Genomic DNA, 17,857 nt, shown 5'->3' on the forward strand with positions numbered 1-17,857 from the left:
ATGACGTTCCCAGTGGGTCATAAGTTTACATACACTCAATTAGTATTTGGTAGCATTGCCTTGAAATTGTTTAACTTGAGTCAAACGTTTTGGGTAGCCTCCACAAGCTTCCCACAATAAGTTGGGTGAATTTTGGCCCATTCCTCCTGACAGAGCTGGTGTAACTGAGTCAGGTTTGTAGGCCTCCTTGCTCTCACATGTTTTTTCAGTTCTGCCCATACATTTTCTATAGAATTGAGGTCAGGGCTTGTGATGGCCACTTCAATACCTTGACTTTGTTGTCCTTAAGCCATTTTGCCACAACTTTGGAAGTATGCTTGGGGTCATTGTCCATTTGGAAGACCCATTTGTGACCAAGCTTTAACTTCCTGACTGATGACTTGAGATGTTGCTTCAATATATCCACATAATTTTACTTCTCATGATGCCATCTATTTTGTGAGGTGCACCATTCCCTCCTGCAGCAAAGCACCCCCACAACATGATGCTGCCACCCCCGTGCTTTACGGTTGGAATGGTGTTCTTCGGCTTGCAAGCATCCCCCTTTTCCTCCAAACATAACGATGGTCATTATGGCCAAACAGTTCTATTTTTGTTTCATCAGACCAGAGGACATTTAACAAAAAAAGGTACAATCTTTGTCCCCATGTGCACTTCTTCCTTATTCTTACAGATCCAGTTGTAGCTATAGGGCGTGCTACTACACTGCCCTACAAATGGAAAGTGCAGGAACTACGTAAAATATTTAACTGCAAAATCTGACTTCAAAGTCTGTTTCTGTCCAGACAGAGAGCAATATTTAGTACTTTATGATTTATTCTGATTGTCTGGCTTGTTCTTGTGTCAGGAAACGAAATTCCACTTTAATCAGATATTACACCTGGACCTTACAACAGATAAAATATTTAGGACCGAATTTGCAGTTAGTGCACTTTGCCTTTGTAGGGCAGGACAGTACTACTATTCACCAAACATCAAGCTGAATTAGTCAAAATGGTGGCTTTGAATGCTTCAAACATTCCTCTAGTTGTGAATCTCTTCTTGTATCTACAGTATAGCCTGCAGGCTATAGGAGGGTTGGTAATAGCTGTGACCTCTCATTTCAATTGTTTCTCACACTGAAAGACAGCTCAGCGGTTGAAAGGGACCCCTCACAGTCATGAAGCCAGGATACCGTCTTCTCTTCTTCTTCAATACCCAGTGAAGATCAAAAGAGAGATGGGAGGTAGGGGGGAGAGGAACTTTTTAAACCTGCACTTATACCCCTCTCTCTATAGATCTATACCTTGGGAGTCTGCATGAAGGATGAACCATATAGCTACAGGCCAACAGAGGCTGGTGACTTGAAAAATTGAGGAGGATGGGAGACCAATGGTTTAGGCATGGACCACACGGATACAGCAAAGGGTGTTTCAAAAATCATCAAAGACAAATTATTTTAACCTAAAACATTTAATGAAGGCATTTATAGTCAAATATTATGGGGAATGGGAATGAGAGGACTACTTATACAGTGTTGGGAAGCGATCACAGCAGTGATGTGGTGTTCAGAGGCTTGGCGTCAGTGGAGGACAGTGGTTGAGGTGTTCAGAGGCTTGGCGTCAGTGGAGGACAGTGGTTGAGGTGTTCAGAGGCTTGGCGTCAGTGGAGGACAGTGGTTGAGGTGTTCAGAGGCTTGGCGTCAGTGGAGGACAGTGGTTGAGGTGTTCGGAGGCTCAACTCTTCCACTGAGGGCAGGACAGGATTTGACTGGGAAGACAAAAAACAACAACACAACACAGTTAGAAAAAAGTGCTAAGAATTAGTCAGTCCAAGCAAGGATTTAAATCACATTGATGTGTAATAATGTGATTGAGTTTGTGTATGTGGTTGACTCTACGTACATTAATGAGAGAAAATTGACAGGGCCACGTGGCTTGGAGAGGAAACATTCAATGCGCCAGCGGATGACAGAACACATGAGACATGGCTTCAGTTCATGTCAGGAGAGAGTTGACACTGGTAACGTGAGTGGAGTGGTCATCGCCTCTTAATCAGGGAACAGGATGGGGACTTAGACGTAAATACAAAATAGCAGAGACGTTCTATTACATTAGAGTCATCCTCGGTTTCTGCAACACGTTTCTCCATGAAGTTACACTCACACTCGCATCTTGCCTACTTGACACATCAAAGCATCCCAAGAAAACTTTCCTGAATTAAAGCCCTGATCATTCACATACCTCACGACAACTGACAACTGCAAGCGGCAGCTGATTTCTGTGCATTCACACATTTGGCATGTGAAAAAATGCACTGGATGATGGATGATGCGATGGCAGCTATCAAATCATTCTGAATTGATTTCAACATCCCAGAGACGATAGTAGAAAATTCCATGTGTTCAACAAGTAAAGCATCGTAACGTACAATTACCTCTGCAATCTCCTTGTAGTTGCCGTTGTTAGCAGAATGTTCCCTCTCATCATGCCCCCTAAAAGACAACTCTTACATGTCCAAAAATGCAGTAGCGTCGAAAAGCCACTTGAGAACATCCCTGTTTCTTCTTACCTTCTGGTTGTGTTGCGCAGTTTGAATTCACAGAACTTTGTCCAACACAGGATCGATGCAGCTCTTTCCCAGAAGCTTCAATCTGATCTGAGCAATTAAAGGGGTCTTCAACAAAAAATCCACTACATTGGCGTTAACTAGCCATTCTGGCGGATAAAACGGCACTCTGGTAGCTAGCTATAAATAAATTGAATAAATGGACACAAAAATAATGTTAGAAAACCAAGAAAACAATATACAGTGCATTCGGAAAGTATTCGCACCCCTTGACTTTTTCCACATTTTGTTACATTACAGCCTTATTCTAAAATGGATTACATTCTTATTACATTCATCCATCTACACACAATATCCCATAATGACAAAGCAAAAATTGTTTTTTAGACATTTTTGCAAATGTATACAAAAATGAAATATTACATTTCCATAAGTATTCAGACCCTTTACTCAGTACTTTGTCGAAGCACCTTCGGCATCTTTTTTGGCAGCTTCTTGGGTTACGCTACAAGCTTGGCTCACCTGTATTTTGGGAGTTTCTCCCATTCTTCTCTGCAGACCTCTCTCCAGAAATGTTGGGTTCATGTCCGGGCTCTGGCGGGCCACTTAAGGACATTCAGAGACTTGTCCCGAGGGTCCTGTTGAAAGTTGAACCTTCGCCCCAGTCTGAGGTCATGAGCACTCTGGAGCAGGTTTTCATCAAGGATCTCTCTGTACTTTGCTCCGTTCATCTTTCTCTTGATCCTGACTAGTCTCCCAATCACCTGCCGCTAAAAACAACCCCACAGCATGATGCTGCGACCACCATGCTTCACCATAGGGATGGTGCCAGGTTTCGCCCAGACGTGACTCTCGGCATTCTGGCCAAAAAGTTCAATCTTGGTTTCATCAGACCAGAGAGTCTTGTTTCTCATGGTCAGAGTCTTTAGGTGCCTTTTGACAAACTCCAAGCGTGCTGTCATGTGCTTTTTTACTGCCGTCTGGCCACTATGCTATAAAGGCCTGATTGGTGGAGTGCTGCAGAGATGGTTGTCCTTCTGGAATGTTCTCCCATCTCCACAGAGGAACTCTGTAACTCTGTCAGAGTGACCATTGGGTTCTTGGTCACCTCCCTGACCAAGGCCATTCTCCCCCGATTGCTCAGTTAGGCCAGGCAGCCAGCTCTAAGAAGAGTGGTTTGTTGGTTCCAAACTTCTTCCATTTAAGAATAATGGAGGACACTGTGTTCTTGGGGACCTTCAATGCTGCAGAAATGTTTTGGTACCCTTCCCCAGATCTGTGCCTCGACACAATTCTGTCTCTGAGCTCTAAACACAATTCCTTCAACCTCATGGCTTGGTTTTTGCTCTGACATGCACTGTCAACTGTTGGACCTTATATAGACAGGTGTGTGCCTTTCTAAATCATGTTCAAATAAGTTGTAGAAACATCTCAAGGATGATCAATGGAAACAGGATGCACCTGAGCTCAATGTCAAGTCTCATAGCAAAGGTTCTGAATGCTTATGTAAATAAGGTATAAAAATTTTTTTTTGCAAAAATGTCTAAAAACCTTCTTTTGCCTTGTTGTTATGGGGTATTGTATGTAGATTGATGAGGGAAATATTTTTCAAATTGTGGAAAAAGCCAAGGGGTCTGAATAGTTTCTATATGCACTGTATAATCTACTTCCTCTGTCTCCAGTAGTTTGATGAAACTCATTTGAATTGGATAATATACTAAAAATGCTCAACTATCACTATTCACTATCTCAATCTCTCAATCTATCCAACAATGTCACCAACTCACCAAGCTTCTAAATCACACATGCATAGTACTAGATTAATTATCTGATCCTTTGATTGGATGGACAACATGCTGGTTCATAGTGCAAAAGCTTTGATTTGTTGGAGGATGTCCTCCGGAAGTTGTCATAATTACCATGTAGGTCTAAGGAAGGGGGTGAGGAGCACGAGTGTCTTGGTTTGGTGTTGAAGTTAATGTAGCCAGAGTAGGACGGAAAATAGCTGTCCTCCGGCTACACCATGGTGCTACGCTAGAGGGTGCTGTTGAGACTACTGTAGAATTTAATTGCAAAACAATGTGTTTTAATCAGGTATTTGGTGACTTGAATATTTAGTATAGTTTTATATAAAAATTATTATTGTTTTTTTCTGAAATTTACAGAGTTCCTCTGAGAAACCTCCACTGCTACAAGCCTGACATCATAAATAACACAGCACTTTTCCTCCCTTACTCTTTCCTCCAATTCACCACTGGGTCTGTGGAGCGTTTCATATGGTAACTAGGGTTTCACTGTGTATTTTTTTTTTTTTTTTTTAATGAAAAAATGCATTGTTCCATCTTTCTGCCTCCAAACCCACCCCCCATCTTTGGATCTCAAAGTGGGAGTGCAGTATTTATTACATAAACGGTGAGAAAGGGGGAAGAGAACTGTTGGAGGATAAGAGAGAGGGGAACACACTGGAACTCTCACCTGCCTGGGCTAGAGGATAGGGATATATGGAGCATTTTACCCACTTGTCTCTCTTCCACTCAATCTCTTAACTGTGACAAAAAAATAAGCCATATTACAACCTATGTGTTGTGATAATTGCATTATTTACTCTAACCTGTTAATTCATATGCCATGCGACCGTGATATATAGGCCTATAAAGGCCGAGACAATAAGAAGACACAGTGGCAGAATAAATTCAACTACATCTTTGTTTTGTCACAAAACCAGATAGTAACCTCTGTCATACTGAAGTCCACAAAACATATTGCATGTAACAGACAGTTGCATGAGCAACTGTCTGTTAACAAGCAAGTTAATGTTTCCGACATTTTCGGATCACTTAACAACTATTGATTTAGAACCAAAACAGGAGCTGCCTCCACTATTCCAGCACCATTTCAACTTTTCAACATCATCAAACCTCTGCTTAGTCTAGTACAGTGACAACTAAAAGATACCAAAAACAATTTAAGCTAAATTGATGTGGCTGTCCATGGTTCTGATTTCTGTGTGCGTGTGCGTGTGTGCGCGTGTGCGTGTGGCGTGTGGCGTGTGTGTGTGTGCGCGCACGTGCGTGTGCGTGCGTGTGTGTGTGAGTGCGTTCGTGCAAGCAGAATCACATGTTGACTTACCCTCCTTGAGAGAAACGCCAATGTCATCCTTCTCTCTTTCATGTTGACGAAACGGTCTATCACTCTGTCATACAGTACACACTTTTATTTTTAGTTGTCCTAGGCTACCTGGCTAAAATGCTTGCTCACTAGCCTGACTTCCATTCATGGGCAACATTAGCTAGTTAACATTAGCCTTCTACATCTAGCTACATATTGAACTTCCATACTCTCAGGCCAGGGGCACAACACTGTATGAATTAATGTTTGGAACAGAATCGCCGTTATAATCATTGGCCAGTACGGAGAATTAAGTAAAACCACAAGTCCAAATCCCTATTTCCATCCATGGCTAATTTAGGTAAGGGACAATTTTAGCTAGATAGCTAGCTAGCCACTGGAGGAAAACAATACAACAAGATGCCACAATTCAAATGTTTTTGTCAATGATGTATGCTCTCAATAGGGTTTGATAGGTGTGATGCCAAAATCCCTTGACACTTTCAATGTTGAGCTCGCTCAGTTTAACTCAAAACTGGATGACCAATTTTTTAATACTTTTTTATCAAGGGAGGCCAAATGCTCGTTGGCTTCCCTTGCCTTTAATGCTACGGGCGGCAACAATGTCATACTCGTTTGGACCGGACAGCATCAGATAGATGGCCTACACGTAGAGAGACAGAGGGGCTCTGTTTCGCTCGCTCGGATGCGTTCTCCTGGGAGATACATTCGGCCTCTTGCGAATTGAAGGAAAATGATGAACCACAGAGAGACTAAGAAATGATTGTTTTTATTTTTAATACTTTTTTTTGTAAATGGCTGTTAATGTAGTTCAGAGTGAATAATATCGAATTTACATCTATACTGACTGTCTTCCTGAATTATCAATTTAGCTAACTTAGTGCACCAAAGAGACTGTACAATGGACACTTGTGTACCCCATAGTACTCTAATAGCCTTTTCACACTAGCATGCTGTCCCCCACTGAACTGTGCTGGCTCTGATATTTTCTTTTGCGTAACCAGGCCAAATCAGCTCGGTTCAGCTCGGCTCAGTAATGTGAAAAGCACTTTACTGTACGAAGCAATACCATACAATGAATACCCGAGGGCCTTGTAGTAGTATCAACCTAGTATTGGGGGTCTTAGCCTTCTCAGGAGCATAGGTCTTCAGCATCCTCTTAGCTACTATATCTCCTCCTCAGCGAGTTGGGAGAGAATCGCACTGAAGAGCATTATTCAAGCCCATTATTGCCATAATTGCCGGCATTGTTGTGCTTGTTTGTAATGTTGTTAATAACAGGCGACGCCGTATAATACGCTTAATGTTATTTATCTGTTGGCAGATAGATGCAGCTAATCCTCATTCATTTGCTGCGGATCAATGCAAATCCTCTAGTGCGAGCAAAATCCCCCCCTGAGCCGCTGGTTTCTCATGTATTTTTCCACCATTAACCAGCTTTAATCCCTGCTAATCATCACTAATCCACATCTCCTGTGTTTGATGATACTTCCCTGATGAAGGAGCTAGGCACGCAGACAAGCAGGCAGGCATCCGTGTGCTGTGTTCAAATGCCTAGTGCTGGCTCCAGCACCACTCTCGAAATGGTGCTTGGCACCAGTCAGTCTGTACTGTATGTTATGGGAAGGAGAGGACAGGGAGAGAATGGGCCTGGTCCTAGATATATTTCTGCTGTCTTTCTAAATCCAACCTATGGTCATTGTCAAACAGATCTGGGACCAGGCTAGGAGAGATAGGTAACTTCTGACTTTACTAATGAGACAAAATGGTGGTGATTATTGTATGACCCAAATAGGTAACTACTACGCAATTTCTACTAGCCCAGATGGTATTCAACCAAGCCAAAGGTCCAAAATCTTTGCCATATGAAATGTTATGAAAATATGAAATGTTACAAGCCTGGAGGGCTAGTTTGGCACATCTTCTACTAGCCCGGTCCGAAAAGTACCAGGCACATTAAACTTTCAAATAGAAGTTTATCAGATGTTTTCACACCTCTATAAAGTAGTCTCATGTCAAGATGAAACCATGTCCCACGACATCTGAAAACATCTGACAAACTGTCATGAAGGAGTGAAATGTCTCTTGCATTTCCTTCCACTGGACACACCATCATTGACCAAGTTTTTTTATTTTTAACGTTGTTACGTAAGGTTCCCAAATGGCACCCTATTCCCTATATAATGTATTAATTAGCATAGGGCTGTGGTCAAAAGTAGTGCACGATATAGGGAATAGGGTGCCATTTGGTACCCAGACGTAGAGTCAGGAAGTCCTTAGTGCTGGTGATGTCCATCCTGTGCCATGCCACACAGCAGAGCTAAATAGCAAAAGGGGAACTAGTGAAAGGCAATTAGTCATATTATGTCATCGTTGACCTTCCTACTGCATCAGCTGTGAGCTGGTTTAAATTCCACTTCCTGGGTCCACGCAACTGCACTTCAATACGGGCCTATGTGGCATTACTGATGGTGCATCTCATTTAGTTCGGGTCCAGCATGTTCAGCATGCACTTTAGCCATATGGACAGATGACCATGTTCAAAGGTTGTACTGTGTTTGTTGTACGCTTAATACACTTTCTCTGTTTGCGTCAGTTGAATCTGGCTTATTGGATGACGACTGATGGTGGAGTTTGATCATCGTCCAGGCTGTGCTTCGTGATTTTTGTGGGGATTTTTGAAAGTCATATTCCAGTACAAAAGTATGACCAGTATTGCATGATTTAGGTCCAAAAGTGGCACCATTTTAAGTTCCCCACCAGATAATGAGTGATGCTGGTGGGAGAGTTCTCTAAGGACTGTGTCTTCCCTATGAAACTAATAACTCACAAATCCCAGGTGTCTAGTGTGGATCCAATGTGGATATGTGATTCAGACAAGCCGTTTAGTTGGGTTTTGAGCACATTCAGTGTCCCAAATGGCACCCTATTCCTTACATAGTGCACTACATTTTACCAGAGCTGGTCAAAAGGAGTGCACTATATAGGGAATAGGACGCCATTTGGGATGTACATAGAATCTTCTGTTACAGAACCACTTCACGACATGTTTAGGACCTATCAGTCACATGCTGATTATAGATTGAATTTATTTTGTTGTGTACCTTGTACACTATATATACAAAAGTATGTGGATACCCCTTAAATGAGTGGAATCTGATATTTCAGCCACACCCGTTGCTGACAGGTGTATCAAATTGAGCACACAGCCATGCAATTTCCATAGACAAACATTGGCAGTAGAATGGCCTTTCAACGTAGCGCCGTCATAGGATGCCACCTTTCCAACAAGTCAGTTCGGCATATTTCTGCCCATGCGAGAGCTTCCCCGGTCAACTGTTATTGTGAAGTGGCCACACAAGCTCACAGAACGTGACTACAGAAGCGCGTAGCAAGTAAAAATCGTCTGTCCTCAGTTGCAACACTCACCACCGAGTTCCAAACTGCCTCTGGAAGCAGCGTCAGCACAAGAACTGTTCGTCGGAAGCTTCATGAAATGGGTTTCCATGGCCGAGCAGTCGCAAACAAGCCTAAGATCACCATGCGCAATGCCAAGCGTCTGCTGGAGTGGTGTAAAGCTCGCCACCATTGGACTCTGGAGCAGAGGAAACGTTCTCTGGAGTGATGAATCACGCTTCACCATCTGGAAGTCCGAAGGACGAATCTGGGTTTGGCGGGTGCCAGGAGAACACTACCTGCCTCAATGCATAGTGCCAACTGTAAAGTTTGGTGGAGGAGGAATAATGGTCTGGGGCTGTTTTTCATGGCTCTTGATTGGCCCCTTAGTTCCAGTGAAGGGAAATCTTAACGCTACAGCATACAATGACATTCTAGACGATTCTGTGCTTCCAACTTTGTGGCAATAGTTTGGGGAAGGCCCTTTCCTGTTTCATCATGACAATGCCCCCGTGCACAAAGTGATGTCCATACAGAAATGGTTTGTCAGAATCGATGTGGAAGAACTTGACATCAGCCTCCACTGATGCAGATATAATATTGTGTATTATTCTTCCAATACATTTTTAACAAATTGCTCAGTGACCCGCCTGAGCTCTTACAGTTGTAGGAACAGAGTTGTACCATTTGGGGGCGCTTGAGACTCGCCGTTCTCTTCAAAATGCGTCAATATCGTCAAGCCTAATTTGGGCTCATTTACAACAGTTTGAGCTGACACTTCTCAAGGCCTACAGTATCTTATATTTATTCGTATGTGAAGTTATGTTATAGGGACCTATGGGTGCGTCAAATTGATCAGATTTGTATTAATCTCCAATATACCATTTATTATTGGATGATATAAACCGAGCGCTCTTATGACTTTACAAGGAGCGCATAAAGATCATTAGCTACATTTGGATGACTGAAATACGTGGAAATGTCAATATGCATAATCGCTTGGCATTATCAAATTGTATCAAAGAGTGGGAGGGAAACAAAAGGATATCCTTGATGACATGTGTATAAAAGGAAATGATATAGGCCCACCAACAGAGAGAGAGTGAATCTTATGTTCTCAGGTTTTCTATATGAAGGACAACTTTTAACGTCTCTAAACATCACTTCAAGAATTCCTATCTGACAAAAAGTTTGCCTTCACTCAAGTTGATATCGATAACCTATATGCCATTCAAAACAATTGTTCGTACTTTTGTTAGGGTTTATTCAAACAAGTCATGTAAATGATCCTTCTCGGTTTTATTGAAGGCTATAATAAATGTTTTTAATCCATAGCATTTGCTTATGCGATGCATTGTTAAAAATAGGCCTATCGCTGGCTAGGATTAGGCTAAATTAAAACAGTCTTAATATAATGTGGAGTAAATCACAGAAGACGTAAATCGACATTTCTTATTGTGCTAATGTCAAATATGGACACCACAGATGTACAGTATCTTGATTAAGTTCTAGAGCTATAACTGAACATATTAGGCTAAACATAACAATACTTCGCGCTAAATTCATATAGTTTGATGTTAAACGTTTCCTTGAACTTTTGACTAACTCTGAAATATTGGATTAGTTTGACTGTTATGAAAGTAAATTGCTGTTGACTTCTCTGTAATTTGCGGCATTGAAACTGGTGAGATGCAATGGCATTGGCGAATGAGTTGCAATATTAGGCCTACATTTGCTGAATCAGAACGGCTTGTCATCTAACAATTTTCCCCGTAGCATAATGTCCACCCACATCTTGTTTTCTTCCCAGAAAGCAACGTTGCGTCATCTTTATCTTATTAATATGAATATCAAAAGATAATACAAACTAATTGTGTGTCCAGATTGATAATTATTCTTACATGGCTATCGGTAGGCCTGCGTTAGCTGTAGGCTATAGCACCACATAGTCTACTGTGCGTGTTTTAATGGAGCTGGTGTGTTTATGTGATCCAAATGGTAGCGAACCAATTTCTTTGCATTTTGCTCTAATTCAACATAGCCTATTACAGCCCATTTAATAACATCAGCGTGATGTTTAAAACGAAAAACCAATTTTTATTATAGCCTATACTTATTCTGAACACTTGGACAGGTGTGTGTGGTCTTGGACTGTACTGAATTGGCCTAGTTAACACTCTAAAACCCATAATTTGATCATTATTAGTATGATTATAGACACTCAGAAATCCCTCGCAGGCACTATATTTGCCTTGTATCATGTATTTACTTGTATCTCAAAGTAGAAGTTTAAGATACAAGAGACGGTGTGTATTTATTTTAGGACATATTTTATAAGTACCTCAACACTGTAGGCTGCTAGTTTTAAATAAGATTACAATCGGCATGTTGGTGCGCACCAAGAGAAAGTCTGATACATTGCTGCTATGTAGCATACTATTATTTACCTGGCAATACATTGTTATTACCATATCACAGTATTAACTAATAATAATATTAATAGTAATTGGTACATCAGTCAATAAAAAGACACTATTTTCGTAATAATATTGCACAATTTAATACTGCGATTACACAGAGATGTGAACAACGTCAGGAATCGTGTGGACTTGATGCGGATATGAATGCCTGAGGTAAACATACTGTTGTGTCTATTCCCTTTAAAACAGCACATGTACGTACACAGCCTCTGATTTAAATGAATCGCAATTACATAACGGAATACTGGTTTTAACTGAACACATGTTGACGCCAACACTTTCTGACGGCTTAAATCAGAGTGGTTAAGCACAACACACTATCTTAGTGCATTGGAGTTTTGTTTACCCCATACATTTGTATCTTTTTTCCCCTCATCTGGTGGTTTCACAATGGTTAGCAACAAAGGAAAACGGTTTGGTTTTTGAATGAAGACAAAATACCTTTTCTTGTATATACGTTTTATGTAAGTAATGAAATATTACTATAACATAAATAGGAGAAATGTGACTTTGCAGTCGACATTTAGCAATCAACATACAACCAATGTAGTAAACAAAACATATTGAAATCCACTGCAACATAACCATTAACCGAGCCAAACAAAAAGCTCCAAACACATTTAGGAAATAAATATATATATAAATGGTCAGATTCATAAATGAAATCATATTAAAATATCTTCTTGGAATTAGTAAGTGTACAAAACTGCCCGAAAAACAAAACAAACCAAAAAAAATTATCTCAGAACAAATACATGTTTACATATTCGACATATTTACACATCGGAAATAATCCTGGCAACATTTTATTTCAAATATTTTTTTGAAGAAAGTTTTTTCCCGCTGTATCGAATAGCACTGTCTGCAGTATGCAATTGCACTATAGGCTACTGTCCATCAGAATGTACCAGACCCTTGAGAAATGACACGCAACGCACGAGTAGGCTAGTTAATCAGTTTTTCCTTTCTTCTCCATATCCGAAAAAAATAAATATATCTAAAACAGGTCCCTTCATCACTTTTCATTCGAGAATGTTCAGAATTTCTCCGTATATAGTGGTTATAATACAATAATAGGAATGGTATAAATTAATGGGATGTAGCACAGGCTACCTTTCAGATCAATATAGAAGGTACAGAATTCGAGTTCTACTTTTTATTATGATATAAAGAATGAGAACAGCGTGACTCTTCGACCTGGGGCACTGAAGTTACCTGAGAAAATCACTTTCATTTCGTATTTAACCAATCTCGTTCTAAATGTGGTTGGAATAGCTTGGCGGTTAGCAATGCAAATTGCTGACGGCGCCCTGGAGTGATTTTAGGAACCTGTAAACATGAAAACAGTGAGTAAAGACCTACCTCAAAACAAATTCTGAAAACAAAACTAATATATAATTGCAATGATCATTTCAACGAAAGAATAAGTGCTCCATACAAAAGGAAAATAATAATAAAAACAAATACCAAAAACCGACAAGAAACACGTGTTTCATAAAGTATTCATCCGTATTGCCCTTTTTAGCGTCTGTTGCTATCTGCAAAGCATACATGTTTTAAGGCTGCCAGACGTCAGCTGTCCTGTTGCATTCGTCAATTTAGAAATGCATCTGACATTTAAGTGTGGGGATTTTTTGTCATCAACGGGTGCCATAATTTCCATCATCTTTTCACAAACTCCTCTGGCCACATGACGTAGTGTCAACAGTAGGAGTAAGGGAGGCGTTGTTGATGAGTTACAGTACACTAATAACGCGAGAGAAACAATAAAAACAGACTTCAGAAGAGACACTGAAGTTAAAATATCCCAAACAAATCAAACATCACAATTAATAGAACAAAGCGAAAGAATAGGCTAATAATTAGAAATAGTGGTTAATCGGTTTTAAGCCTGAAAAGCAAAATGTTCATTGTGTGTGTGTCTCCTTTGTTGCTCATTTTCAGGCAACCACCTCGCGCTGTGGTGAGCGCCATCAGTTCAAGACACCACTTGCAACATTTAATCGTTTCCCTTTGAACAGCCACGAAACATCGAATTTACTTTATCTCCTCCATAGAATTTTGGTAAATAAAGATATTTGTTTCACTTAAAATGTGAACGAAATCAATTCAGTAATAGTGTTATGTTTTTCTTTTCAACCATTTTCCATTCTACCTATTTGTTGTTGTAACACAAGCTCCGGTTACTGGGACAACACTCTTCTGTCTGTCCAACTTTGCCATGTCTCTGTTCTCTCTCAGTAAAACAAAATGAAATACTGTTAACTCCATAGTCCTTTCCCTTTTTTTTCTTGTTTCCCCCGAAATTGTAGGATTGTTCATGAAAACAGTCACTGCACAGGACTCTGTAATGTGTGGTGAAGAGGGGGTGTCTCCGCTTGAGAATATACGTCCTCCATATTCGGATGAGGGACCCCTATCGGCGTCATTCTTTTCTCTTTTTGTCTTCTGTTGCAAAACCAAACACGGACAACCTCTTTTTCTAATTGAAGAGAGCCGGCTAAACTGGTGATTTCATGGGCAGAGGGCTTGGGACATTTTAAGAAATGATTTTCCAGCGCCCCTTTCACCCCAACTTCAATCGAGGTCCTCTTCTTTCGTTTCCTGCCCTGCGCAGCAATCTTGTCCAGATTGGTGGGACTGCCCGTGTTTGAGTCTGTCTCCTCCAGCCACTTGTTTAGCAGTGGCTTAAGTTTGCACATGTTCTTGAAGCTGAGCTGCAGTGCCTCGAACCTGCAGATAGTGGTCTGAGAAAAGACGTTTCCGTACAGGGTACCCAAGGCCAAGCCCACGTCCGCCTGTGTAAAGCCCAGTTTGATCCTTCGCTGCTTGAACTGCTTGGCGAACTGCTCCAGGTCGTCGGAGCTGGGCGCATCCTCGTCTGAGTGGTCCTGGTGGTGGCTGAACGCCTGCTGGGGGGACTCCATCTGGTTGTCATGGCTACCTGTGTCGTCGTGGAGCGGGTCCCGCATGCCGTGGTGCAGAGCGGCGGGCTGGGGACTTAGCATGGCGTTGAGGTTCGTGTATCCCGGCTGCGAGTAGACTAGCGACTGGTGCCCGTTGGAGGCAGGGGACAGCGGGGACAAGTGGTGCGTCGTGGTTGGCGCCCACGACCCATGGTGGCTACTCTGCGTCTGCTGGTGCACCAGGTGAGATCTATGGTGGAAGCCGCTGCTCAGGTCCTCTCGGCTCGCCTGAACGCTGGCTTTGTTGTGCTCCTGTTGCCCGATATGGGTGCCGCTGGTCCAGTCGGTGTTGGAGGTGGGCAGCCACTGGTGGTGCGTCAGGCTCATCGGATGTCCGGTGTTGGTCGCCGCTAGCCCTTGCAAGTACTCGTGGTGCATCATTTTCTGCACCTCTCTGTAGGTCGTCCCCTGGTGCATCCTGTCCGAATCCGGATGCATGAGCGGGTTGGACGGTAAGGAGTTATTCCGCGGAATATACTGAGCTGTTGTAGCCATGGCTCCGACTTCGAAAACTGACGAGTACTTCGGAGGTCTGGAGGCTTTAGAGCTAAAAACGCAACAACCTGCTCTGGGAGGTCTTGGGGAAGAGCTAAGACACGCCTCCTCTTCGCTTGTATTGGCTCCTTACGGATTCAAGCCCACAAGAGGCATAGCCTACGTTGCAGAGCGCATTTTACGCACATAACGAATAGGGCTCTGTTTCACATATACTATATAGAAACATGTTAACTCTATATATTACATTTATATTTTAGGGTATTGGTAACTTCAAGGTCTCTGAATATGACCTAGGTTATGTTATCCCTCTCTCGTGGGCTGCTTGTTTGCATGTCGCAGGCGCACAGAACCCAGTCACTCGCAATTGGTCGCCCCTTTCTCATGTTTTCATCCATCCTCTCTCTCCAAGCCAGGGCGGAGAGGGTTGGAAAACAGTAGAAAATGATTGGGTTTCGTTGGGTTCGTTCGGGTTGTTTTGCAAATAACCACGTGGGGGAGTACGGGGATCTTTTTGATGGGGTGACAAAATCCCCCCTCCACCTTGATATCCTTTTAGTCAGTGATGACTAACTGGAGCGCTCCCTATTTTTAGCATAATACAAAAATGTGCAGCTTCATGTTACAATTTTCCAAAGCCCTATCCAATGACAAAGTGTAAGTGCACGTGTGTGTGTGTGTAGGTGTGTTTTTGTGTGTGTGTGAGCGAGAGAGAGAGAGAGAGGGAGAGGGAGAGAAAGAGAGAGAGAGAGAGAGAGAGAGAGAGAGAGAGAGAGAGAGAGAGAGAGAGAGAGAGAGAGAGAGAGAGAGAGAATAATAAGCCTTGATGAGGAGATCATACACTCGAAAAAAAAGTTCTGGATAGAACCAAAAAGGGTTCTATGCTTGCTTCATATATGGCACCCTTATTAAGGTTCTATACAGAACCGAAATAGGTTTAATATTGAACACTATATGGAACCCACAGTGAAGATGAACCCCTGGTGTTCTGATCAAATAACCATACAAAAGGGTTCTATATAGAACCTTTAGGTGTGCCATATATGAAGCAAGCAATAGAAAGAACCCTTTTTGGTTCTATCCAGAACCTTTTTTTTCTCTAAGTGGTTTTAACATTGGAAATGTCATAAACAATTGGGATAAATGATTAAAGGGTAGGCTTTATTATTAAAGAAAACGCATAGAGATGTGTCACACCTCACCATATTCATAGACATATCTACATCACACAGTGCTTATTCACATGCATCTCTTTTTGTGGGTGGTTGTAAATCTGGAACACCACACTGTAAGAATACGAATCTACTTAAATAGAAGGGCCTGGATAAGAGCGTCTGCTAAATGACTAAAATGTCTAAACTGTATAAGAGTACTATAAGAGTACCTTCTTAAAAAGTTATGGTTGTCAAATAAAATCATCTCCAAATATCACGTTAAATTTTACCACCCGTGAAAATGTGGACCTATATGCAAAGCTCATGAAAAGCCGAAGGTATTTTATAGCGTTTCTCTCGAAGCATTTTACTAAACAGCAACTTAGAGTGAAAATCCTGTGTTTCTCCCTCTTGGCTTCTTCCACACTCCTCTCCCGGCTGATCTGATTATTTTTCCCTTCACGTTTTGTCCCAATAGCAAATTACCAATTCTATGAATTGCAAAGCAGCCTCGGAGACGCTGAGGGGTAGAGAGGGGGGAGATGCGAAGATTGAAAGGGATCTTTGCAAACACAATCACGTTCTTAAATGGAAATGCGGGGCTTTAAACAAATCTTACATCTCTCCCGTTCCAGTCGCCTAAAAGTCCGCAATCAGGCGCATGTTCCACTCCTTCTAAAACCGAAGCTTTTTGTAAGCTTTTTCAGGCATCACTCTTTATTTTAATTATTTACCTGAATGCTTTTTTTTTTATCTCACGCGCGTGTTTATGTTGTTCTCGTCTCTCACATGACACTGCTCTCTGTTTGTAGGCTACAGTGGGACGCGCTGTACTATTTATTCATTTCAATCCCAGGACTAGAGCACGATTTAACGGTGAGTTTGCTCTCTTTTCTGCTACGTGTGTCCTTACTTCACTCTGGCACGACACGACACTGAAGAATATAGTGCGTGTGTGGATAAGATGCTCTTGGGGTCACAGGTGCTCGTCATCATCTCTTGAAAGGCGTGGTTTTGCCCATCCAACCTTTATATATTTAGTTTGGATCGACTAAGGGGAGACAATTCCCAAGAGTTGGTCAGGTGTAATTTAGAAATCATTATAAGGTTAAGGAGGAACTTCTGGAATTTTTATTTCATAATGTACCAAATATTCAGTGAAATATTTTAGGATGTATTCCAATAGAAGGATGCAATATTAGTTGTTATCGAAATGTCTGTTTTCATTAATAACATAATAATAGCAGTGTTATAGGCTACAGCTCAGTGACTGATTAATATAACAAATAAAGCCATTATCCTTGCTACCTTGGATTTGATAATATACCAAATAACAGATAGGCCATATTTACACATCTAATAGGCTTGTAAACACAACCTCTTCAAGACTATTCAATATGCAAATAATGTAAATATCAAAACGCGTTGTGTGTTGCTTTGATGCATTCAGTAACCTAATACAAAAATTCCACTTGAGTAAAATAATTTAGATTAATCTGAATATCACTTGATCTGTCAAGGGCCTTTGCTTGTTCATTTGTAAGATGTTAAGTCAGGGCCGAACATTTTGTAAGGACTTTAAAGATCCCTGAACCCTTGGAGACTACTCTGTCGAGTTGTGACTGTTGGCGGAGAGTCAGTTCCATGCCTCAGTTAATGAAGACGCGTTACCATTCAGTCATTCTCGTCT

General features: G+C 41.5%; 1 protein-coding gene across 1 annotated transcript; it reads right to left on the minus strand.

Annotated features, from left to right (window-relative positions):
* Nucleotides 1–13,882: 13,882 nt before the first annotated feature.
* Nucleotides 13,883–15,013, minus strand: pou3f1 (POU class 3 homeobox 1). Its single transcript, XM_038977370.1, has one exon. The coding sequence runs from the start codon at nucleotides 15,011–15,013 to the stop codon at nucleotides 13,883–13,885; it is 1,131 nt and encodes a 376-aa protein (XP_038833298.1).
* Between the last annotated feature and the right edge of the window lie 2,844 nt (nucleotides 15,014–17,857).

This window comes from Salvelinus namaycush, chromosome 37, assembly GCF_016432855.1.
Source record: "Salvelinus namaycush isolate Seneca chromosome 37, SaNama_1.0, whole genome shotgun sequence".
NCBI classification, from domain to species: Eukaryota; Metazoa; Chordata; class Actinopteri; order Salmoniformes; family Salmonidae; genus Salvelinus; species Salvelinus namaycush.